The sequence below is a fragment of the Neopelma chrysocephalum genome, unplaced genomic scaffold, assembly GCF_003984885.1.
Source record: "Neopelma chrysocephalum unplaced genomic scaffold, ASM398488v2 Primary Assembly neopelma1_24, whole genome shotgun sequence".
Classification (NCBI taxonomy): Eukaryota; Metazoa; Chordata; class Aves; order Passeriformes; family Pipridae; genus Neopelma; species Neopelma chrysocephalum.
The window spans coordinates 24,943,608-24,969,931 of NW_020897693.1; the positions used below are offsets into that span (position 1 = coordinate 24,943,608).

General features: G+C 34.9%; 1 protein-coding gene across 1 annotated transcript in view; it reads right to left on the reverse strand.

Moving 5' to 3' along the window:
• Positions 1–26,324, reverse strand: part of RYR3 (ryanodine receptor 3) — a 222,469-nt gene that overhangs the window by 103,251 nt on the left and 92,894 nt on the right. Inside the window, exons 19-37 of the mRNA XM_027674225.1 lie at positions 25,754–25,946; positions 22,975–23,191; positions 22,665–22,769; positions 22,159–22,262; positions 21,624–21,707; positions 19,819–19,978; positions 19,255–19,402; positions 18,124–18,329; positions 17,287–17,461; positions 14,197–14,405; positions 12,866–13,050; positions 12,390–12,426; positions 11,876–12,036; positions 11,198–11,363; positions 7,878–7,964; positions 7,261–7,487; positions 5,391–6,192; positions 4,690–4,890; positions 3,407–3,509 (exon numbers count right to left, since the gene is read on the reverse strand). Of these exons, the coding sequence (XP_027530026.1) occupies positions 3,407–3,509; positions 4,690–4,890; positions 5,391–6,192; positions 7,261–7,487; positions 7,878–7,964; positions 11,198–11,363; positions 11,876–12,036; positions 12,390–12,426; positions 12,866–13,050; positions 14,197–14,405; positions 17,287–17,461; positions 18,124–18,329; positions 19,255–19,402; positions 19,819–19,978; positions 21,624–21,707; positions 22,159–22,262; positions 22,665–22,769; positions 22,975–23,191; positions 25,754–25,946 (3,570 nt within the window). The remainder of the gene's footprint in view (positions 1–3,406; positions 3,510–4,689; positions 4,891–5,390; positions 6,193–7,260; positions 7,488–7,877; positions 7,965–11,197; positions 11,364–11,875; positions 12,037–12,389; positions 12,427–12,865; positions 13,051–14,196; positions 14,406–17,286; positions 17,462–18,123; positions 18,330–19,254; positions 19,403–19,818; positions 19,979–21,623; positions 21,708–22,158; positions 22,263–22,664; positions 22,770–22,974; positions 23,192–25,753; positions 25,947–26,324) is intronic.

Sequence of the window (26,324 nt, forward strand, 5' to 3'; positions counted from 1 at the left end):
CCCCAGTTTGTATGTACGTCCAGGGTTGCCCCATCCCAGGTGCAGAATCCATCACTTCCCCTTTTTGAACTTCATATGGCTGATGATTGCCCAGTCCTCTAATTTGTCAAGGTCTCTCTTCATTTAAGTCATTTATGAAGTTGTTGAAGAGCACAAGGCCCAAGATGGTGCCCTGTAGAACCCCACTAGTGACAGGTCACCAGTCTGTTGTTACCCCATTCACTATTACCCTCTGTGCTCAACCTGTGAGCCAATTGCTCACCCACCACATGATTTTTTTATCCAGCTGTAGGTTGGATGTTTTGTCCAAAAACATACTATATGAGACAGTATCAAAAGCTTTACTGATATTCAAAAGGATTCCATCGACTCTTTTCCGTTGACCAACTAGGTAGGTTACCTTGTAATAAAATAAAATCAGGTGGAATAGGCATGACTTTCCTCTCCTGAAGCCATGCTGGTTGTGACCAATGACTGCATTGTCTTTCAGGTGTTTCTTAATACTTCCCAGAATAATATTCTCCATAACTTTACCAGGCACTGAAGTGAGACTGACAGGCCTGTAGTTTCCAGGGTCCTCCTTCTCGCCCTTCTTGAAAATTGGGAGAACGTTCATCAAGTTCCAGCCAGCTGGGACCTCTCCAGATTACCAAGACTGCTCAAAAATCATCAAGAGAGGTTTTGTGATGATATCAGCAGCTCCTGAATCCCATCAAGCCCCATAGATTTGTAGGGATCCAGCTGCAGCAGCAGATCCCACAAAATTTCAGGGTCAACTGGGAGTTGATGAGTCTCGCAGTCATGGTCCTCCAGCTCAGGGCACTGAGATCCCCTTGGTCCATCATTTGTGTTGAAAACAGAGGCAAAATAAGTGTTAAATACCTCTGCCTTGTCTCTGTTCCTGTTTGTGAGGTGACCATCCTCATCCTGTAATGGACTGATGATATTTCTGATGATATATTGCCTATTGCCATTAATATGTTTGAGAAAACTTTTTTTATTATTCCCCACATTTCTGGCCAGTTGCAACTCCAGTTGAACCCAAATAAGTGTGAATTTTATATTATTCAACAAAATATGTTGTAAATTTTTTGGTTGTTTTTTTTTAACCAAGAAATTACACATAAAAGTTATGATAGAAGGCTCTTATTTTGCCAGGAAAATTAAATACTCAGAGTTAGGACATGCTAGGATTAAGACTGCCTGAGAACTTTAATTCAGAGTATTTGCTTATATTCATTATGAAGAAGCCTTTAATTACTTGATTGCCCACATATTTTTCCACTTAGATGGAAAAGTATACTTAGTAGCTGAAAGCTGATTAAACATTCCAAGCAAACCTCCTTCTCATTTATCTGCAGCTGTGATTGCTTAGTACTGATTTTCATGACCAAGTCAGGCCACAGATAACGAGGAACATTTATCCGCAGTGACCACCTATGGTAAATCTCTGTACAAAGTAATGAATATGGGTTTGTTTAGAATCCATAGGATCTTTAAGCTATTTTAATCACGAGACAGTGTTTTCTCTATCTTCAACTCTTTTTCATTCAGCATATATATTTATAAGGTAGTAAAAAATAATAAAAGTACATCCCTAAAAAGAATAAACTGAACACATAAAATAACTAGTGTTTCACCTTATGAAAAGATGAAGAGTGATCAGGAGCTAAACTAACTCAATGATCCTACCAGTCACAAGATTCCAAGGAAAAATAGATTACAGAGTTAAGACATTTCCAAGAAAGTTGTAGGTCTTCCATAATCTCCATCCTGGAGTCTCAGAAAACTCTCTGCTGCCAAAGGAACATTATTTTTGAAAACTGGAGGTTAGATCAAGGGCTGTGTAATTGAGCAATGGAGATGACAGTAATCTTTTACAACGATAGACATAATAAAAATGTGGAGAAAGAGGAGTATCTATGAGGATATTAACTATTCACTTTAACATTTGGAAAAATGATGGAATAAAAGAAATGTTTTTGGTAAGCACTTAGAAGCAAGGATGAATAACAATTAACACAGGATTGTCAAAACCAAATAATGTTAAACCAACTAAAGTTCTGCCTGTAATGTAGCTAACCTTACAGATACAAATCTTGATTTTAAGGACTTCTAATACTGTCTTATACAATATCCTCAGAACTAAGCTGATAAAACACAACCTAGATACCTGCTAACCCACTCATCTTTGGCTGAGGCTAAGGCTGAGATAGTTGAAAAATGAAAATTGGCTTATCACGAAATCACAGCTTGATGGCTGCCAGAGATTCTACGGGGGTACTCAGATATATTAGTGCAAAATAACAGCAGAAGCCTTAACAATACAAGCACAGAATGGTATTGGAGGCACCATGGCTACAAAGAGAAGGCAGAAACTTAATTACAGGTCATTAAAACCATGTAATTCCATGAACCAGGTAACACTGGTTTTAGGGATAGCCAAAGAAGAAAGAACTAGCAGACTACATTGGTAAACATTTAATGATGACCTCAAGCAAACAGGAGGACAAGGAGGAACTGTTAGGATTACCATGCTCTTCCTGGGGAAGAGTTTGAGATGCTATCAATTCACTGTAATGACCCTGGCCCCTTCTTTTTAGACAAGATGGATGCCATCAACCATAGGACCAAGAAACATACCAGAAGAGTAACTATGAATATATCTACCAAGTGTATCAGTTTTATCTGAATAATTACTGAGAAGGAGCAGTAATAACTGGATGATTCAGACTTTACGCTAGTAAATGGGCTAATAAGTCCATCATTGTCTGGATTAGACTAAGATCTCAGTAGACTAACAAAAGACTTTTGACATCAAAAAACCCACATAAAATCGCACAGGAAATCCAAATTCAATGACTGGGGGCAATTCAAGCTGTAGTCTGCAGTGCAACAGTGTTTTATAATGATTGACTCTCACAGTTACGTATACACCAGGAAACCAAGCTAAAACAGGCACAGCACCTCACATCTAGTGTTTTTCCTCAAATTTTCTACAGCTTAACTTCACAGCAATTATGTTCCCTCAATACGTATTATATGCTTGCACTCATACATGTCCTTATGTAAATCTTTTAAGGTAATCCAACCTTCTTGTTTGAAACATTTATTTTCCCCAATGACGTCTAAAACTGATATATAAACAGAATAATACTGGACAATATTTAATAGCTATATAACAATGAAACTTAAAACCATGCACAAGTTTCCCATATTTTTGTAATATACACCAAAGTCTGTCAAGAAAGTCACCTTGTGGACAGTAATCATCATGGCTAGGCTTCGCGAACAAAGACAGTAATACATCTAACAAAAAAAACCCCCTTATACTTGTGTATTTTTAAACTGATCTGTCAAGTGTCAAAAAGACAAACAAAACCTGTATCAAAACCTTGCGACTCACCACAGTGAATTAGAAGGTCATCATGAAATTCATATAACTCATCCCGAATCTCCTCTGGACAGGGACAATCCTCTCCCAGTTGAAAATTCAGCAACATATTAATCTTGAAGGGAATTAAAACATAGTTAAAACACTGAGATAGCCTAAGACATATTCTGATATATAGCCATACTTTACCTGTTTATAATCAAATTAAAATAAAGCACGAATTTCTTATACAGTTTAAAGGAAATACTCAAGCAATGATACTTTGTAAGCTTTAATTATGATTAGCATACCAATACAGAAAATGTATCAAGAATAGTGTGGCCAGCAGGACTGTGGTAATGATCATCCTCTGTACTCAACATTAGGGAGGCTGCACCTCAAGTACTGTGTTCAGTTCTGGGCCCTCCACTTTAGAAAGGACATGGAGATACTGGAGCATGTCCAGTGAAGGGCAACAAGGCTCATGAATGGTCTAGAAAATACGTCTTGTGAGGAACAGCTGAGGGAGATGGGTTTGTTTAGTCTCAAGAAAAGGAAGTTAAGAGGGGACCTGTTTGCTCTCTACAACCACCTGAAAGGAGGTTGTAGTGAGGTGGGGCCTGGTCTCTTCTACCATGTCTGCAATGAGAGGACATGACGAAATTGCCTTGAGCTGAGACGGGGAGATTCAATTAGATATTAGAAAAAATGTTTTCATTGTTAGGGTGGTCAGGCATTGGAATAGGTTGCCTAGGTTGGAATAGGTTAAGAGGCGTCTGGATCTGGCGCTGGGTGATGTGATTCAGTCGTTTAAGAGTTGCAGTGGTAGTGCTGAGTGGACTGTTTGACTTGATGTTCTTAAAGGTCTCTTTCAATCTTGACAATTCAATGATTCTATAATTCTACAGGGACACTGGATAATAAGACTATTTCCTAGGGGCAGAAAAAAATATTTCTAACATACACATGTCAGTTCAACACTAACTTCATGCTAACTTTGAGCAACTAAGATTATCATCATCTTACAGTACTAGATGAATCTAAGCTCCTCAGCACTGGACAGTAATATTCAAATTTTCCATGCTGTTGAGAAATCCTAAGTAGAAAAGTTGAGAAATTACTTTGGTTTAGAGCTTAAATTCTAGAGTAGAGGCTTAAGCATTCTGACATTCAGCATTTTGTGGCACAAAACAAATTTTATTTCAAATTCATTTTGATTCTCCAGCAATTCAAATGGTAGTTTATAAGTGAGGACTCTATTTTATCATCATAAAGAATTTATTTAATCTTTAATTCAACCATCTATTTAGTATTACCTGTTCTTGAGGAGGAGACCGAAATTCTTTAGTCTTCTTGGCTGTCAAAGCAGCAGACATGTTCAAGGCTTGCATGAGTTCATTGTACCTGTATTTCTGATTATACTGCAATTTTGATACGTAACGGTCTGCAAATGACACAATTGCTTCCACTCTATGTTGTAGTTCACAGTCACAAAAATAATTGAGTAAGTGACACATCTAAGGTAGGAAAAAAAAGACTTAAGATTAATTGTTTTAAAAACTCTGGGGAAGAACTGCAGTGAATTGCAGATACACTGCATCAGATTGTAAAAATTAGACACATTTTTCCCACATTTTTGTTTTAACAATGTAAAGGTGAAAAAATATTGGTACAGTTTCATTATCTGATCAATAATACTACATTACATTCACAGTTTTTCACTCCGTGCACCCAAAATATGTAGACATCATGCACTAGTTTGGCTTGGAATGTCCTTTAAAGATCACTTGGTCTAACTCTTTCATTTTTACAAAATAAGTAAGTATTAACTTATCTATTTTGAGTATAGAAGAACTGCAGCAACATTAAACTTGGTTATTAACATATGGTTATAAGGCAAAGTGGAATTAAAGACCTTCAGAATTTCAACTCTTTTAAACTAGAGAACAGACAAAAAGCACAATCCTTTTTCCATCAAGAGTAGAACATAAGTAATACATTTATATTAAATGGTCACCTGAAGCTTAACAGATTCTGGTAATCTTGTCTGCAATAAGCCCTTTGCAGGAGCTTTTGTTTGTTTTATTGCTTTCTCCCCAGCTTCTACAGCTTTTTCTTCTACTTTTGTAACTTCTTCCTTCTCTATTTTTTCTTCTGTTTCTTCCTTGTGATCTCCAAACACAGTGGGATCAATGAGGAGTAAAATCTGCTTCACATCATCATCATCAAAAACACCCATTATGAGCAATGTTGCTATCAGTTTAAGAACAGGAACAAACTGGAATGCAACCTGTCCTCCAACAGGGTCTCGTATATGAGCACCGCTACACTGTACTGCCTCTGTTAACATACTTAAGGCCTTGGATTTAAGTGTCTCAAGGGGTATTTCTGGACTGGATGTCTGATGTTCTTCAGTGGTCGCAATAAAGCATGGAGTAGAAAAATTAAAGGCTGGTTTCAGGCAAGTGCTAAGCCCTACTCCAGGTAAACCATGCTTCTTTGTTTCATTGGGATACAATTTAATAGTTCGAGTTTCATCTGTAACTGGAATGATAAATTCATTGCTCATCATGAGCTTGGCTTGCTTGGCATGCTCCAAATGAATACTAATGAGCAAGTCGTAGAATCCAGAACGTAGAAGTCCAGGTAAGTATTGATTATCTATTGTAAAAAATAGCTGAGATATGTCCACATGGCTACAAAGTGCATAAGCAACTCTAGTGTTACCTAGAGCACTAACTGAGCTATAGAGTTTTAAAGTGTGGTAGTGAAACTTCATCAAATCTTCTTGTTCACATAGTTCCAAAATATCAACACATCTGTTAGAAAATAAAGAAAGAGGAAACCAATCAATCCCATGAATAATAACTTTGTAAAAGAAAAGTTTTGTGATCTCTCACATTTTGGTCAGTTCCTCTTAAAACCACTAGTATTAAATTAATAGTAACTAGTCTTAGTATGTGCATTGTCCAAACACAGTAAATGGTGGCTATTGAGATTGTTTAAAATTAGTACTCCTTATGAAAAAAACAACCCAAAATGGAAGGTGTAGGTGCTTTTTGAAATCTATGGTAAATTAGAACTTGTTTTTAAAATAAATATATTTGGAATGCTGAAAACCTGTGTTACTACTGTCACTAAACTGTGCCTTTCTAGTTTACTCAGGATTATGGTTTCATTTTTTCCACAAGACACAGTATTTTTTTAATCTTTTCTTGAATTCAGTTTCATGAACAATAAATTAAGTTTTTTATTGAATTATTAAAAGAAATTTAAAAATAACTGATTAAAGTACAGTAGTTAAATTATCTTTCTGCTATGCTTTTGCTGATAGTTTGATTTTTCACTGGTTATGATATTTGATACTTGGACAGATCTTTTTTATCCTCATTCTGAACATAAAACCTAATGAAAATCTAAGAAAGGTGTGACCTTGTCAATAAGAACATAAAAACTTAATTCATGTAAATTCAGAGCAGATGATACAGGAACAGATTACATGCTTCTATTACAGGAAAAAATCAGCAAATTAGTACTTGCATGTTCTTTATATTTGTTTTTTTCAGGCTGAGAAAAATCTTTAAAGATTTTTGTATAGATCTTGAAAGATCTAGAGATTTAGGGTAAGTTACTTTATAATTTAAATAAAATCAAATAGCCACTTTTTCTTTCATGTATGCAAAAGTCATCACTTGGCATTAAAGTTTAGTCTCTTGTACTTAAATTTTCTGATCTTATCTGCTTAATTATTGTTATAGCAGATAAGAAGAGAAATTCTCAACAACTATGGTGTAAATATTCTCTAAGGCAGGTTTAATCAATACTCTGACACCTGGTTTCAATATACTTCATCCACATTAAGTAATTTTATTTCCTTACAAATGTACCTGTTTTCTTCTGGGATATGAAGTGCCATCATCTGCAGAGGTTCCAAACACTGCACAACCCAGCCATGACGTTCACTGACACGCTCAGTTTCTACTCTTAGAAAGCTGTTTGGCATTCTGCTCCATAAAACAGGTGTAATTGTTTGCACATCAAGGCGAGGGGGACACTGAGGAACAGGATTTCTTTCTTCACTTTTAAAAATTGCTGCTGATAAAGGCATGGTATTCTGAAACAAAGAAGTGTATTAAAATATTTTTGTAATGTTTAATTATAAATAAACCTATAGCATTAAAAGGAAGTATAACTTACAAATGGCAAAGAAATCATAAAAAGATAGACGTTATTACAAAAAACAAAATCCATTACATAACCTCAACATTAATGGTGTTCTCTTCAAACAATATGAGTTTATTTTGACAAATGCAGATAAACAATTAACTGCATATCTAATTACATTTACGGAAGTAAACACAGAATTCAAATTAAGATTCATGCCCTTGATTCAATTTTCCTAAACAAATTCAAGTGAGCAGGAATCTGCATAAGAATAAACAGATTTAAAAGAGCACCTTTACATGAAGGTTCTCTTTTTATAAAATATAAAAATATTTCCTACCTTTAATTTACCAAGTTCAAACTGAACCAAGTTAGTGCTTGTAGGCTGTAAAAAAGCTGCTGGAAAGAGCTTCGTGTTTGGTTCAACCTAGAAATGAGATGAAATTGAAATGTTTTAAAAATTAAAAATGCAAAAATAATCTCCTCCCTGAATATGATATAAAATAAATTCTGTATGGCTTACACTGTATTATCAAACGGATCCAGACACTTTATTAAAGTGGTGAATAGTGTCTACTTGTAGTTCACCTCTAATATAGTAAAGCATTTGCAGTTATCTTTACAGGATCACCTGATTTTCAGACAGGTGTGTCTGTTGTCTTATGTGCTGTCAACACCTCTAGCAAGAACACTGTGTGGTTTCTTCTCAAAAATAGCCAGACTCGACCTTTTATACTAGAGGGTGAGAGCACATGTGATTAGGATAGTGCAAATCTTTATTTCCTTTCAAGATTAATGCTTTTCTAATACATATTCTAAAAGTAAAATAATGTAATCTTTTTAAAGAGCTCTTTATTTTCAGGCTTAGCATCTGTCTCCAGTCTTACAAATTCGCAGTGAATCACACTGAATCATGGTGCTACAGTTTTAAAGTGTCTGGTTGTGTTTGGGATTTTTATGACTGCTATGTTATCCTTCTTTCCCCGTTACAGCTGGACTAAAAGTGCATGTCAGTGTAAGACCAGTTTATTCCAAAGAATTCTCTACAAGATCCCCCACCACTACTGCCATGAAATAAAGATTATTTATAATATAAATATTAAATTGTAACATGTGTTTCTATTATAAATACAAATATTTATAATTATTATATTATTAAAATATAATTATAGATTAGTATATTATTTAAAGAATGTCAGTGCTCCAGGGTAGCTGAAAAAAGTACATCCATACAATTGAGTCAAAGTTTCAAAAGTTCAATGAAATATATTATTCATATCATTATGCATTTTGTGTACCATGTATACACATATACGTTATACATACTGAGAGTCAAAAAATGAAATTAAAAAATACATATTCTTTTGGATGAGAAAACAGCTCCAAAACAAAATATAATTTAAACAAAATGCAAAATAATACCCTATACTGAAAAAAACATATGCAAAATAAAGATTTTTCAATACTATCACTATTGGCATAGAAATAATAGCATAGGGCTAGGCATGTACATTCCAAACTTTTTGATAAGTAAAAACCCACAACCTCAAATCCAGAAACAAAAGGCATCCTGGACTGCAAGACATTACTTATGTGCCTATTATTTCATTAAAGTCTGAAGATAGCTGAGACAATATAACTCTCAGCCTCTGACCGAAGATAGCTATTTCCTAGTAATAATAATTGAATTTGTAATTTCTAGCCATGTCTGAGGATCAGAGAACTATTACTAAAAAAGTAAAATAAAACATCTTTAAACCAATATTTAAGATCTCCTTTCTGCTACAAATACTTTAACTCTGACCTGACAATTAATGACAAAATCTCAAATATATATGTATATTATATCTTCCCTTTACCTTTCTAGTGGTTTGGTTTTGTTTTGTTTTCCTGAATATCAGCATGGCATTCAATAGTTAAATCAGGAACTACAGCAAAATTCATTTTATCTCCTCAATGTGTTGACCCATAGACCTTTTAAAATGAAAACAGCATACAAATATTGTCCTCTTTCAGTTAAGAAAGCTAAGAAGTGCAAACACTTATACAACTAGAATAATTACCTAGACCAGACAAATATCAGTTATTTGTGGCAATTTGGGCAAGTGATTAGATTTATTACAATATTTTAAAGATTGTACTTTATGGTAAAAATATTCAAGAAAGGGAAATTACATAACACTATTCTCACTACTTTCAAAACCACAGAAAATACTTAAATTACTCAAAATAAGCAAAAAATGAGTAATATTTCACCCTCAGACTTAACAATCCTGTTGGAATATACTGTTTTACCTCTATAAAAAGTGCTGACTTTTCTCATTTATCGTGTTTATTGAAAAACAATTCCAAAAGCAACTCCAGGTATTTTTCCATGACAAAGAGAAGGAACAAAAGAGAAATATTGGTATTCTCTGAGATAATTTTAAATTTAATACAGAGAACGTGGTTATATTAAATGCAAGTCATATGAGGAAAAACCAAAGTGTTTTCTACACTAAATTCAGTAACAGGCCTCTTCTACATCTGTCTTTCCATAGATCTCCTTACAAAATAAGAACAGCTAAATTCTGTCCATGAAAAAAACAAACAAATAGAAAACCACACCAACATTGAATGGTTTTGTTCGGAAGTTGTCATATTAATTTGCATCTAGTTAGAAAAACAACAAAACAGGGCTTAAGCACTTTAATTGTGTGGGGTTTTTTCCCAGGATGTTGACATTCAATATCCTCCCAGTGTGGCACGGAAGTTTCTGACCACTATTACAAAATATAGCAAAATCACAGCTTCTAGATGATCTCCCACCCCCCTTTACAGGCTATGTGCCACCCTGCCACATTCATTTTCAATGGAGTCAGTATATAAGTTCCATTAAATTTAGTTAGATAACATTTCAATTTTATCTGGATTTGGGGGGTGACATTGAAGAAAGGGATGAATTGTTCCTAACGCTGGTCAGCTTCCACAGTGGATGCTCTACTATGGACAACTGATCTTACTAAGAGCAAATCTCAATAACCTGGTGCTGAAAGCTTCAGTCAACTACTGATCCCTTTGCATAATGACTTTTCATTTTGAGCATATTGATAGCATTTAGGGCCCACTCCATTTACTTTGGCTTTGTGCATTAATGCATACTTGAATTTAAGGTTTTGAAATTTAGCAAATCACAAGATCTCCAAATCACAGCTATCTGAAGAAGACACAAACCACGGTAATAAGGAACTGAATTTTTTTTCTCAATTAATACCAAAAATTACAACACTTATAGTTTAATTTCAACCTTATGTTAATTTAAATATTTACTTCCCCTATATTGTATAACAGATTCAGTTGACAAAAAATATTTTAAAGAATAAGGTTATAAATCAAGATTTAAGGTTATAAATCAAGATTCTGTATCACATGAACTGAGAGGTTAAAAAAAATATTTCTCTGAACATATCTACCAATAGTCCTTCCTCAACACTTGAAACAACTGTAAGAAGCTCAAAAAAATGTAGCCTTGTAGCACAGAGAGTGAGAAAAAGAGGGATAAAATCAGAATGATATAGGAAAACATGTTATTGTCACACAAATGGTGTTCGGTTAGATATCTGGAAAAATAACATCAAAATCAGCAGGTAACTAGATAGCTTTCTGAAAATCTGTTAATACCTGATAACAAGTGCCAAGTTCTCTTCCATTGGCTGTGAATGACACCATTCCAGTAGCCAGGTCAACAAAGCATCCAATTTCTATATCAACATTACTGCGACCTGATCTCTGGGAATTAGCAATTACATCTCCTCCCCAAACCATATAGCAGTTGCTGCGCTTCACACTGAAAGAACAGCAAGAACAAAGCATAGGTCACACTGCACTTCAATATTTGGTGAAGATGTACTTTTCAGTGGAGTAATAGAGATCCACAAAGGTGCTTGTTGTGCTATAAGTTTTTTTGCTCATTAACAAATTTTTTTTTTGTAATATATGCATCAGACTAAATAAATTCTTTTTCCTATTTTAAAATTTTGAAAAAATTTCACAGGCCTCTGTGTGCACATATAAGATACAGTAAAACAAACAAGTTTATCCACAGTGAGTAAATACAGACGTTAAATGAAAGAAACATCACAAAACATTCCTTCTAATGGAATATTAATGATAAATATATTCACTATAGATCTACATATAAAACATTCATATATAAATGAGCACAGAAAACCCAAACTTCATAACCAAGTTTCTCATTAGTTTAAATTAATGCTTAAATTATCATCAAGCTGGCAAATAATTAACTTTTGAACAACAGTATCAAAATACAAATTTAATAAGTGATAAATAAATGCATACCTTTCATGAACCCTTCCTCTCTCATCTCCTAAAGTAACTGTCACTGTACAATTTTTATTTAGATCAAAATTCTCACTGTAAAAATGATAGTCTGGTGTTACCCAGCCAACCCAGACAGAAGATGGGTCTTGGCCAGCAAATATCCTTAGTGAGTAAAAATACTGAAAAGAGGAATAGAGCATATTAGTAGCAGAAATCAAGGAATTTTATCAAGGAATATTCAAATAGTGATTTAAAAAAAACCCTCCAATATATCGAACTTTAATAGTAATTCACATTCTCTTAAATGAATTTAAAATGCTCTTAAATTAAAAAAGCAGACAGTGGTTTAAGATGGTGAGATTTATGCTTCAAGTTGTGCAACTCTGGGCATCATTATTTATAAACATTACTATATCATAGCAAATTATTAAAAAGGCTAATTTCAACAGATCAATTTCTAATGAACATTTTGCCAAGACTAAATCTACTTCAAAGCATTTGAAGAACTAAGTATCTCAATATATTTACTTACTGTAGTAGAAGGAGCAGCAATTTCTTGGCTGTGCTTTCTACAGATAAAGAAAAATCAGTAAATAAGTTTAAAAAAAAGGTAGTAAAAAGCTGCTCATTATTAGACTAAGTATACTTACAAGCTAACTAATGTTTGCTGGGTACGTACTATGCATTAGCTAAGACTGCACAGGATACAAATATACAAGAAAAATAATTGATTGCAGTTAAGGTGCTGCTTAGAAATGAATAATTTTAAACCTTTTGAAGCACCTCTTTAGATATGGTTCTCTCTTGTCTGGATATAACATTCTGCAGCAAAGGTGGGTTATAAATCAATTAAAACCCTCAAGAATAAAAAAAAAATTAATAACATGCCTCCTATGCTATGTGTTTAAAAACAACTATGAAATTTTGCGTGTACAGTAATAAAGAATAATAGAACATACTACATTTACATTGAAAGCAAGAGATAGGATAACTAAAGCCAGGCCTGACCGTTTTTGGAAAACATCAGATGAGGCATTTTCCACACCCATGCTGAAGTTGAATGATGAGTGGAACTCAATGGGCATACTCAAACGACAATATATCATGTCTGAATTGCTGTTCTGTGTGCCAAATGTTTTGTGAGTAACTTTTAACCGAGGTGGACTTTCAATGGTTCCATCAATTCTCCATATCTAAAAATAACAGAAATATTTTAAAATAGTACTATCCAAAAAAATTCTGAAAACTTTCATTATGCAACTAGAGAAAGAGAAAATTCTGAGAGCCAACTTAAATTTTTCAAAAATAATTAACTTCAAAACTATGCAACTTTGTTCTCTGACATTGAATCTAACCTGCAAGGGTTAGAGCAAGGGAAGCAACAGATTAGGTATATTCTGATTACAGTATTTTCAAGTTGTTTTATACAGCATAAAACCCCTCATATATATTTTATTAAATTAATTAACTTTGAGTGCACAAGTCATTGAAAAACTGCTTCACAACAATCAGTAGTTTTCTACCACAATGAGCAAAAATATCAATTAGAATTGTTAAGATGGCCATTACAAACTATCACAGTAGTCTGATGCCACTTTCCCTTGTGCTGAAAAAGTGAGTATGTTTTCAAATTTAGTTACAGGAACATTTTAAAAAAAATTAGAGACAGGAATAATGTTGAAATGATCCTGATAAAATGAAAAAAATGCTGAGATCATTTAGTTGGAATTCAGTGAAAAGTATTTTACTTAGGAAGGAAATGTTCAGAGAATTACTAAGGAATAGTTGGCTATATCTAAATTAAAGTAAATGGCCTAGATAGTTTATAATAAAAAAAACTTATCAGGAATTCAAACGTATCATTTTGGAATATATTAATAACAAATATTTTATAGAAAATATAGGAATTATTATTCCACTCCAGAGTACATTAGTTAGGGAGTTGTGGAATTCATATAACTGGTGCATCATAAGAATGAAAAAAACACTCAGCAACACCACAGGTACACTTAAATGCCCTCAGACCTCAGCTGAACAATTTTTACACATTTAGGAAATATATATAGTAGAGAAGGTTTAAAAAGTGAATGTACATGTAAGATAGAATATAAAAAAAACATAACTGACATGTTTCCAGTAACACATATAATAAAAAAGACAGATATATCCATAGGAATCTATACTGCCATAAATGAAAATGAAGATAGACAAGATCATCTGGAATTATCCAAGAGTGACTTAATAGGTTTATATGACAAAGTATCCGATGACAGTAAGTATTAGTAAGGGTTTAATGTCTCAGCTTGTTAAACAGGTGTCTCCCTAACATGTAATGTTACCTTAATGTGAGGATGATTTTTTGGCACATTGACAAATGTTGGTAAGCGTTTACTAAACCACATAGCAACATCTCGGTTCATGTTGACAGCAAAAGGTTCAAAACCTTCTTGAAGGCCACACATTGTATAATACTTGAATGTACTGGCATCCATTCCAAGGTTCATGCGACCAATCTGAGATAGACCCAGTGCACAAACTGGAACAAAACCTAAAGAAACAAATATAAAATAAAACCCCAACAGTAATTTAGTTAAAAACATAAGTATTTTTTATTTTGGATCCTTCTAATGTGGACTAAACTTTAGCTCCTACAAGTAATGCACATGAAGTGATGACATTAGCAGGGATTTAAAGCCGCTTTAAACACTAATTTCTAGATTCAATATAATTGCTACCAAAATTTCTGAAGACTTAGGCGCTATCCCATTTATTTAAATATTAAACCAGTTCAAACAGTTGTTCTTAGTAAGTAGTAGATCTGTGTGAAAAATAAACAAAAAACATGAAGTCAGGAGGTGGTTTTGTGGACAATCATATTCGAAAATATTTGCTGAAATCAGTTAGTCATTTGTTAAAATAATTCGTTTATCTTCCTCATTTTTAGACTAACACACATGGTTTTATACAATGAGTTGGACCCTGGAAGTCAACCTTGGCTAGATCAAAGTTATTTAACAAATATTAAGTATGATCTCTGAGGGCACTGAAGTTTCAAAAGGACTTTGAGAAGAGGTTTAGTTATCTCAGTACATTGTTGCTAGCCTTCATTCCTCCATCATTCACAATGGACACACACTTCTTTAATGCTCGTACTTTTTATGACTCAACTCTTTGATCTCCATATAACTTTATAGCAGTCAACAGACAGGAAAGAAAGATTGTTGAACTATTTCTCCATGTAGTGGTTTGAACCAGGTTTTCCCCCTGAAACTAAGAAAGTGGTAACCCCCAGGGGGTGGTGACCCTTGGGGCTTGACCAATCAGTGCTCCTGCAAAATATAAACATATCTCTGGAGACCGGAGGAGAAGCAGTAGTTCTTGTGGTGAGAAGAAGAGGTGGCCATGTTGTAGAGGCCACGAGGAGAAGGGGCTCTGGCCCCTTGGGGGCCTCTGCCCCCCCCAGCCCCCGGTTGGGGGGCTGCAGGGACTCAGAACTGGGCTGAGTGCCTGTGGCTAAGAGCTGGGAGAATTTCTCCCGGTAGGCAGCCTTGGGAGACGCTGGGAGCAGACGGAGCAGCAGTAGACACAGCAGCGTCCGAAGAGCAGTGGCAAAGAGCCAACTGATAAGGACCAAAAGGAGCAGCAGAAGCCGGTATGCTGCATGGAAGACACAGAGATGTCTGAAGAGAAGGAAGAAGCAGCAGCAGGAGTAGAACCGAGCCAGCAGCAGGAACAGAGTTTTGGAGGGTAAGAACTGGACAAACCAAAACCCCCAAACTCACTAGAGACCCCTCCGAGAAAGAGGAGGGGGTGGTGGACTGAGAGGAGTCCTAAAGTGCAGTATGCACTGCTGAGAGGAGCTAGGAAGCTCATGGCCTCCTGAGAGATAAGCCAGGACGGCCGAAGGAATGTGTGTGTGTGGGGGGTGACCTTGGCCCCCCCTGCTCCAGCTTCAGAGAAGCTGGCAGCCATCTTTGAGGCAGAGCATGGGAGCTCTGCACAGGGGCTTGATTTCCCCTGAGGATACCAGACCGTCACGAAGACCCCGGTGCTTCGTGATATGACCATGGTGTAGCGGCCGTGTCTGGGGTTACGCAGCCCATGGAAAGACCCCCTGTTGGAAGACGGGGGCCGAGAGAGGCTTGGAAGACCTCCCTCGTGTGTGCTGGCAGAGAGCCAGCAACTACTACTGCTGCCTACAAGAGAAGACACAGAAAGCCTACTGCCTAGAGAGAGAGAGAGTCCTGCTGCTGACAGACTGGAAGGGGTCTTTTCTTCTTCTTCTCTCCTGGACTTTTATTTGGAGGGAGAAGAGATTTGGCCCATTGTAAATATTACTGTCATGGTAGAGATAGATATAGAGTTAAGATTGTATGCAGTGTATTATAGTATTTATTTATGTGTATAGTCTTTGTAATATATTCCTTCCCCCATATTGAGTCTCGTGTTTTTGTCTGGAAAACCCATCTCACATGGGGTTGAGATGTGGGAGGGGGGCTAGGAATCAGAATTAGATTTTGGGCCTTGCTGAAACCATGACACTCCATTTCTCAAGAACCAGAACTTGGAGACAAGAGTTCATCCCCTAAAGGAGAAATTTTCTCTCCCAAACTTTAATTTAAGCTTTCAGAATAGCTTTGTTAAGGCAGACCCTCATTCTCTACTGTTAGAAAATCTCTGCCAATGATAACATCAAAGAGGGACAGTGAGCAACTGCAAAGTCTTCTGGCCATTACTAACAGGTATAAAGCTACTACTGGTTGGAGAAGCTACACTTACAAAAAAAATGTCCACTAAAACATAAAGCAAAACAGTTTGAAAATATGTCCTGCCTCCTTTACTACAGTCATATAGATACTACTTTTAGAAAAAACAAAGGTCAAAAACAGAAGACGAAAATTATGCCAGGAAAAGGACAAATTCAGATAAGCTATGAATAGGATGGAAGAAAAAAAATTACAAATCACTCAACTTATGTTCTTTGGGTGCAGACTCTCACCACATAGTGAAGGACATACTCATTATGTCCTTCACAGACATGAACATAATACATTTATGCTCCAGTAAGATAATCAGACACTACATTTTCAGCTTTTGAGAATTTTTCAGAATACTTATTACTACCATCTCTTAGTACTGAAGTTTAGTCCTGAGAGTAAGCCTAGCAAAGAGCAAGGCTTGAAGAAAATTTACCCATTCTGACTGCTGAAATCCCATTAATGTGGTCAAAGGAAAAAAAGAAAATCAATTGGTGCCACAGAAGCGCTCTCAAAATAAATATTTATGAAGTTAATGTGTAGCACAGTCTGAAGGCTCACACCGGTGAAATATCATTTCTCAGCTCACTGAATCATTATGACAGACTAGTTTTTCTGGTCATTGTTTTGTTTTGTCTTCCCATAACCATATGACTAAAAAAGGGAAATTACCATTTTCTATTCCAAAGTCGGCAAATGCAAGTTCTGACCCTTTACTTGTTATTAGCAACTCGCCATTCAGAGTAAAGATAATCGATTTGTCATCCAAGTTTATCATACAACCAACCACATCTCCTGGTTGCCAGCTTCGTCCAAAGAATCCACTGCCTTGATGCCAACGCTGGCCCTAAACGGAAAAACAAGTGAATAACCACAGTGCTAAAATTAGAAATGAAATACAAAGTAAATAAAGAAAAACAAACATTTCATTTTCCAGGATCTCCAAATAATTTGCAAACTGGTGATGGCTTTTGTCTTAGAGATAATAGAGACAAAAAGCAACTAAGCCCTAACTTCAGCAATTTAGAACCTGGATGATAACTCCTGTTCACTGGATTCCACTTCTCACATGCAGTGTAATTATTATCCTTCTGTTCCTTTAGGAGTCAAGCTTGGGAAGAAAGAACGTGCAAAATGCAGAAAAGACAGAAAAGGGAAAACAGAACTGTGGTTCCCTCTTCCAGTCATTGAAGAACCTTTTGTTTGATTTCTGTAAAACACCACATTACAAAAATGGATGTGAATGCTGTATTTTGTTTATGGTTATGACAGACTTCTTTAATTAGTTGGGTAGATCCTAGGAAGATATAAACCAACACATCTTTATTAGCATAATTTCAATTAACAGAACCAAAATGCAGATACTATCCTACATGAAACAGGGCTCAGAGATGTATTTTACAAATCAGAAAAAATTCTTGTACTTGATCTGGAGTATACAGAGGAAACCTATACTGTAGTTCTCTGTCTAGCCTGTTCATAGGTCAAAAGAGGTAAAGGTGTACTGACTTTGCTTCCTTCAAATACAAATGCTTGGTCATCAGCTCCCAACTCTATGTCAGGTCGACAGCCTGGCCTGGCCCAGCCAACACGCATATCTCCACCTGTCACAGCTTCAAATTCAAAGTACCACTTTCCAGACTTCACTGCATAAGATTTTTCTACTCTGAAAAATCGTATCTTGTCGATGCTGACTTTTTCCACTGTTTGGTCAGCTGTAAAAATGAACAGAGAAAACCCCCCCGCTTTTAATAATAAAATTAAATTATAAATGTCACTATCTAGCTTTTCATCTGTCCCCAGTATTTTCTATCTCATCTACCATTGCATGTTTAAGAAACTTCACAGCAAATGTTACAAAAAGAGTAACAGTAGTCAGCATGCAAAGGCTACCACATTCTAATTCTATACAGGATGAGTGATCATCTGCTGTGTAGAATCAGCATATTTCAATGCACCACTCAATTCAGAGCCTCAAACACAAAACTGAGTAGAGGAAACAGAAGCATAAGATTACTACATGCAATACAATCCAATGCAATAATGTAGTATTATAATACAAAAAATTATTTTCCTACAGAAGTCAATGTATTTAAAACATTTTTTTTAAATTACAGAATAAGTTTTGTTTCATTTTGGATTTTTTGTCAAAAATTACAGTGCTATAGCAAATATGAAGAACAACTTCTAAACAAGTTTTTGCTCCTGATTTCAATTTAAAAAAATTATTAAACTTGGTGAGCTTCTTTGAAGACTGCTTAAAAAACTGAGGTAGTCAAACCTAATCTACATACCATGTAATAATTCTTTTTAAATGCAACCTATATTATTTTCTTTCTTTCTTTCTTTCCAAACGAAAACCAGTATGCCCATTCACACTCCAGATTTTCTCCAAGCTAAAAAATCAGGCAATTAGAATTATCATACCATTAACTACAACCAATCTTTAAAAAAAACTCCCAACAAAGACCTAAGTAATATAAAAGTAATTTATAAGTATGTTTGCACCTTTCATTAAAATTCACTGCAAAAATACACTACTATTAATTAATATCTTCTGTTTTCCCTATATTTCAATTTTATGTTTTTCCACAGCACTGTGGGGAAAAAAAGACCATGATTCTTTTTGAAAGTGCATACCTATTTCTTGGTCAGGTGGTTCAATACTATAACCATAGCCTGCAAATGTTCTAACAGCTTCACGGAGGCTATCTCTGTTTGATTTTTTAGTGCGTTCATCTAATAATGCATATGGCACTAGCCGAGGATTACGTTTGTTCTTAAGATCCTGAAAGGGGTTATAAAAGAGAACAAGAAGAAAACTCTGTTTAAATAACACAAAGACTTTTTATAATAAGACAGAATGTACTCTGAAATCATGTTAAGATTACAGAAGAGACAGAGCATTGATGAAGAAGAGTTCCATGAATGCAAGCTCGATTATTAATAACGCAAGACAAGAATGGAAGAGAAGGATGGAAATATATTCCCATATATCCTGCAGCTGCAACCATACAGGTCTTACAATCTACTCAGACTTTCATGGTCAAGGTTCCTTTTCCTGCTTCCCACCCCCTCTAATTTTTCCAGATATTACACAACATTCAATATTTAACCTCTTAATGCTGTCTTCCCAACTGATGTTCTGGAATACAAAATCTCACATTCTTTACTTATTCCAAATGCATCTAAAGAAGTTCCTACCTGCTGAATGCCATAGGTCCATCCTTGCTTTATTCTGTCTTTTGCCCAGACATTATGTGCGTTTTCTGCTAGTTTGTCAACTAGAAATTCTTGAGAAGGTAACAATTTCACTTCAGAAAGATCAAGAGGGGCAGGTTTATATCCATTTGACATCACGTAACTGTAAGTCAACAAGGCAAAACAGGGATATCCCAGTTATAGTATTTAAATCATTCTACGTGGCATTCATGGCCTGGGGCTCACTTTCTCTCTCCATTTTTCTTATCTCCTATTCTCCCATTTCTTTGCAAAAATCCTACATTACATTTGGTCATTGACTGGGATATAAACTGGATTCTAGCTGACAGTCTCATTTTCCACCTACTCGCACACTAGCTGATTAAATGTGACTCAGATCCATATATGCATGCCTTAATGATTGCTACAAAACAACAAAATTGTTGTTGAATGAGTAATTTTTATATATTTTTTTAAATTTGTCTTTTAAACCTTTCAAATAATTTCTATTTTAAAGATCTGTATGATGACTTCTTACGAAATTATCTTTTATGCATTATTAAGTATGGTATTTTAATTCACTATTCTGTAGGGACTGCATTACCATTTTTCCAACAGAAGAAAACATTTTAACCATTGTTCGTCCCACTTTTTCATTGAATAATAAGGTTAGTAGATTTTTAGCCCTAACTAGTACCTTCTCCAACCCTTCCATATTGTATAATGTCCTCTTTAGACATGTGCAGAATCTCTCTTGCTCAAATCAGATAATTTCCATTTGCTAGGACAATTCATATAGGCAGTAGGTATTTCAACAAGACAATAGTATTAAACCAGTATTATGATAGACTGCTTGAAGATCTTTTTTCCTTTTTTTAATTAATGCCATCAGCTGGATCAAGATTACCATTTCCCATATCACAAAACTACATATTTTAGTGCTCTCTTTGAAAACCTAACTTTTTAGGTTAGCTTTCCTGAAAAGTTGTTTCAGGAAAAAATACATCTAGTGGATTGATAAACGGATTTCTCTTTCTGTCTTCAAGTTTTGTTGCAGAACAGGGCTTTAATCTGTCCTAGGATGACTACAGGGTCTCCACAGTCAACACCAAAATACAGATGTAATCCTTGATTAATCTTCACCATTTTTGGGATGATTACTACTGATGACTTAAAGAAGACTAAATAAAAATCATATTCAATTCTTTTAGCTCTCATTGCCATAGTTTAGCTACCAAATAGAAATTAAAGCAAAAAATGTATATTTAGCACAGTAATCTACATATGTACATTTTCAAGAAATGTGCAACATGATAAAACCAGTAATTTTCTACTTTTCCTCCTCAAAGAAATGCATTAATAATGTCTATGGAAATGTGTGTATGTTGAACAAACCTTTTCTTGGAGGAGAGAGGAGAGGTGTAAATTGAAACAAGTTATGGGAAAATGGTATACCTTCTTTCAAGTAGATAAATTTACTATCATACTCATAAACTGTTCTTTTCCATGAGGTAGAAAAACACTGAAATGTTGCTTTTAACTTTGGAGTGTCTATTTTAAGATCATGTAACACAATTGCATGTGGTTTAAGTATGTGACTGTTTCTGTCTCTGAATAACTTCATGAAGTGATGTAACACAACAGTATTCACAGCCAACCATCCTCACATGCAGGGTAACGGCCTCACCATTGATCTGTAAGACCATAGCAAGTATGGGGCTCATATTAAGTATTTTTAAATGACCTTAAAATATTTTATATTCATAATAATACATTATAATATATAACAATTATCATAAGATACATACTTTTTAGGAAGTTTGACTTTTTTAAGATCTTCCTCAGCTGCTGGATGAGCATGAACAATGTGACATCCAAGGGCCAAAAGGGTTCTGCCAACATAAAAAAGTAGCATTATTGAAACTCAACATTACACTGTTCACCCATTGTGTAATTTTTTTTTTATTTGACTATAAATACACAGAAGAAATTATATTTAAAAAACAGGGAAGTAATTCAAAACAATGGGATTTCAAGACCCAAATATTTTAACTTATCAGAAATAATAAAAAAGACCTTCAAAGTCTAAAAAGGCCCAAACATATGGCTTGAGAGTTACACACTTTATTAAAACTAACAGGATTTGGTGATGTTTCTTCCTTTGTATCTCTGTGGAGACAACGTTTGTCTAAATCACTCTGAAGGGGTTCCTGGGACTTCTGGCAAAGTTAGCAGAACACACTTTAAATGAGATGTTCTAATGTTTTTTATATCTTAAAACAGTATGATTTGCTTGAATAAAAACAAAAAAAAACCTTTATATTCTTAATATTTAAATCTCACTTGAGTGTTTCAGTTGACATTTGTAGATTATAATTCTTCTCTGTCTCAGGTAATTTTGAGAATTCCACAAGACAAGGATGATGCCTTTTATTATCATCTCGTATCTGCAACAAGTAACAGAAAATAGTACTTTCCTTATATCAGAATCAAGAATCACAGTAAAAAAGCCAGTTAACTCTTTGCAATAATGAAGAAACTATAAGCAATATCATTTATCTTTTTTCAATGACAGCTACTCATCGCTATATAAATGTACTTTCTCATGATTCATTTATAATGCACATTGTAAGTACTCATCCATAATTAAATAACAAAACCAAGTTTTGAGGAATTTGAATGTTTAAAAAAGTCACCAAAAAGCTGATATCACAGTCTCCTTCCACCTTACATGTTCATCTATTGCTGGTAATGTATAGACAGCCATTCAACATCCAAATCCAGGTTTTCTAATAGGATACTTAACCTAATACAGGTGACTGTACTCGGGCAGGTCATTCAAAATATACCTTGCCATATGTCCAGCCCAGTTCTATTTTATTCATTCCCCACAGCTCATGGATGTTTTCAGCTAGCTTGTCCCTGATCTTTTCAAGATGAAAAGGAAGAGCAATCTAAGAAAAGAGAATAACAATTTCAGAAATAAGAAAAGGTTCGTTACCATGCCTTGTATATCCAAATCGTCTAGTTTGGATAGTACACCACAACACACAAATGAAGAATTGCTAAGAAAGGGGGAAGCTACCTTAGTTTTCATAGTGCGAATTTAAATTTTGCACAGATATATTTTATGGTCCAATTATTGCAAATTTCACATACCTGACTGGTGTCTATTGGACAAGGGATAAAAGAAGCTTGCGAGAGGAATTGTGTTGTACCCAACAAATCCCTCACTCCTTCAAAATCTCTTTTATATTCTTTCACTGGTTCCAGTTTCATCTTCTCTTTTGGAAGCAATGCTTCATAACAGGGAGCATAGCCAGCAGGAGGCAGAAATTTAAACTCTCCATGACGTCCACCCAACAAAAAACGAACTCTGTGCAATTTCCAATGAAGCAGTTAGACTCTCAAATGGTCAGTATATACTAGCATTATAAATAAATCATTTAGAGACTTAAACATTTATTTGATTACCATCTACAAAGATGCAGGTGCACTTCATGTTTTCATAAACGAAAGAGTTACAAGGATTTATACGAGCAGATACTATCAGTTACACCATCACCTACCCACTCTTTTTTGAAAATTTGTTTTGGCTAAAGCAAAACTAATCATTTAATGCAGTAGCATATTTAAATGTTTCTCACTTAAAATCAAACAGTTGTAAGTTGTGAATTTTTTAATGGATTTAAAGGATTTGGAAACACAAATCTAGTTTAAATTGGACTGTTACTCTAAAAATACTATCAGGACTATTGGTATATAACTTAAAAGTTTTAAAGTAACTTCTCAGTGCACTCAGGCAGGCAGTTGTATCACGAGAGAAATAAAAACCTAAACAAAACATTAAACCATAATATTTAAATCAAACAAACACCATTATACCAAATATTACAACTGGGATGAGCTTTAGAAGCATAACTAAGATTCCTAATAAACCCCTAAAGTGTTCTGTTTCTCCTCAGAGATATGTTTTTCACATAAATTTAAGAGTATACCAGGAAAAACAACAGAGACAAAAACTGCCCAGCTTCATACTTTGGTCCTCAAGTAGGCAAACTCTAGAGATAAACAAACACAGAAAAGTTTAAAAAAACCCTACCCTGTTACCTCTAGGAAATAGCCCCTACATTTGTTGTGATGGAGTGATGAGAAGCCTACAGAAATGCTAGAGTTATCAGATCAGCATATTTCACTGACATTTTTAAAAAGAAGAGAACAATTAAGACACAGAAGTTTTCTCAAACAGGGTACACATAAGCACAGGTCACAAATACCTGAAATGGTTCAATGTTCACAAGAAATAGACTATTACTGAATAATTCTATTATGCATAAACTTCCTAATTTAATTTTAAAAATACATTGTTTAAAATATTTGAATGATCCCAAGGCAGCTAAATATTTGAGATGACAACTCTGACTTTAGATGTCTCTTTATGGAAAGCTCTCACACATATCACAACACTTTAAAAATAAAGGAGGTCAATTTTATCCTAAGACCTAGAAGTCTAACTTCCTAAACAGACAAAAGTCAAAGAAAGAATTGAAATTAAAAACCTCTCATTCAATTCTTCCCTTGCCAGTCACAGATCGGTAAATAGCTCATTGCTTCCATCCAACTTGCTCAGTTTTTCTGAATTGTAGCAAATCTCACCTGATCTTTTTTTTTCTCATTTGTTCTGAGGTCTGTTTTATCCCTGCTCTTCACTGCAGTATCTAAACCTCCATACGGGTTATATCTTCCTATTGCTGCACAGTCTCTTTTACAAACCTGAACACTCCAAGAGGTTGTGGCTTTATTTTTTCTCTTATTTTAATAGAAATGTTCAAATCTTTTGATTTGAAAAACTTCTTATACTTTGTCTGACCTTAACCTTAAAAAGAACCCTCCTAAAATCAAATACAGCAACATAACTCTGAAGGACAGGAGACAGTGAAGGTCTCTGACAAGGGTCAGAGGAAAAATTGATGATGGAATGATGAAGATGACTCAGAAACAGAGACTGAGAAATTCACAGATAGCAGAGAAAAACTAGATAAACCAGAGCAGAAGTAGAGACATAAAAGTTTGTGCCCAGAACACTCTTCTCCATTCATGAAGTCAAGATTCCCATGTAATAACATTTTTTTTCATACTAACAGACACAGAAGATTATACATATCAGGTACTAAAAACTACAAAAGAAAATGCTCTCACAAATATACAAGCAATATCAAATAAGAATGAAGAAAAATAATTACACCAGTTCAGGTAGATTTCTTACAGAAAAAAGTAATGAACATTTTCAAAAACTTCGTACTAATGCAGCTACATAGCAGGGTCACTTCCAGGGAAAAAATGAAAATTGATTTACTAAGCCTTTCCCAGCCTTCCTTTATTCTACTTGATTCTACAGATTTTCTGAATTCACTAAAGGTAAGATAACAATTAAAAACCGATTACAGTAAGTTCAAAACTCAGTATTTTAGAAACAGAACAGGTAAGGCATGGGCAATACTAGTAACAAGATTCCAAAACTGATTCTCATCAGGTTTTTGTGTTTCCTACTCTGAATATAGTATCACTTTTTGTGATGATTTAGGTTTTTTACTCCCTGCTGAGAAAGCCAGTGAGAATTTTAATTAGTGCCAAATCTGGTGCTGTGTTTCTAACGTGCTTTTTTTTCACTGATAATTGGAATGAGACAAAATTAATTTCCCCTAGGTCACTGAATAATCATAAAATAATAATTTTCAGACACTGTGACTTACTCAAATTGCTTACAGGCTCACATTCCACTTTTAAGTGAAATCATCACTGAACAAATCAGCACTTTCCTGACTTCCTCCCAGCTGCTTGTCGGGCAGAAACAACAAAACCAGAACAAAACAGAAGAAATCATAAATGAATTTGGACAAGACAACAAAGAAAACAATTAAAATTAAGTTGTACTTACTTTACACCTGCTGATAAGCTTACAACAGGGAAGAAAAACCCTTCTGTACTGAAGTTCTCAAACATTCCCTGTACAGGCTGTCCATTAATGCGGAATGAAATGCTGGGTACACCTAAATCCAAACAGCAGCTAACCACATCATCAGATGCGAATAAATGCTGATTGACAGATGCTACAGCTCTGGGTACTCGACCTAGGACAAAAGTATTCAGTAATCAGAAGCTTCAAGCAGGTTCTTAGAGGTTTGACACTGAATTTCTTTCCTCTAAAAAAATCAAGCTTTTTCTTCATAGTCATTAAGACATGATCTTGCCTTCATCTGTTTTATGAACAGTTCTGTTTTTAGAAACAGTGAGTTAACACTCTTAAAACTGATATACGGTAGAAAACCGCGTAAACTGAGTGATTAACTTGAAACCCCTGACACTGTTCACAAGACAGAACATGCTGAGCTGATATGTACATCCACGCTGGTGCAAGAGTAATGAGGCACAGTAAATTATACCCTTTTTATAAAACTAACATTTATAGATCTATTTTTCTTTAGTTTTTGTGAAATACCAGATTCACA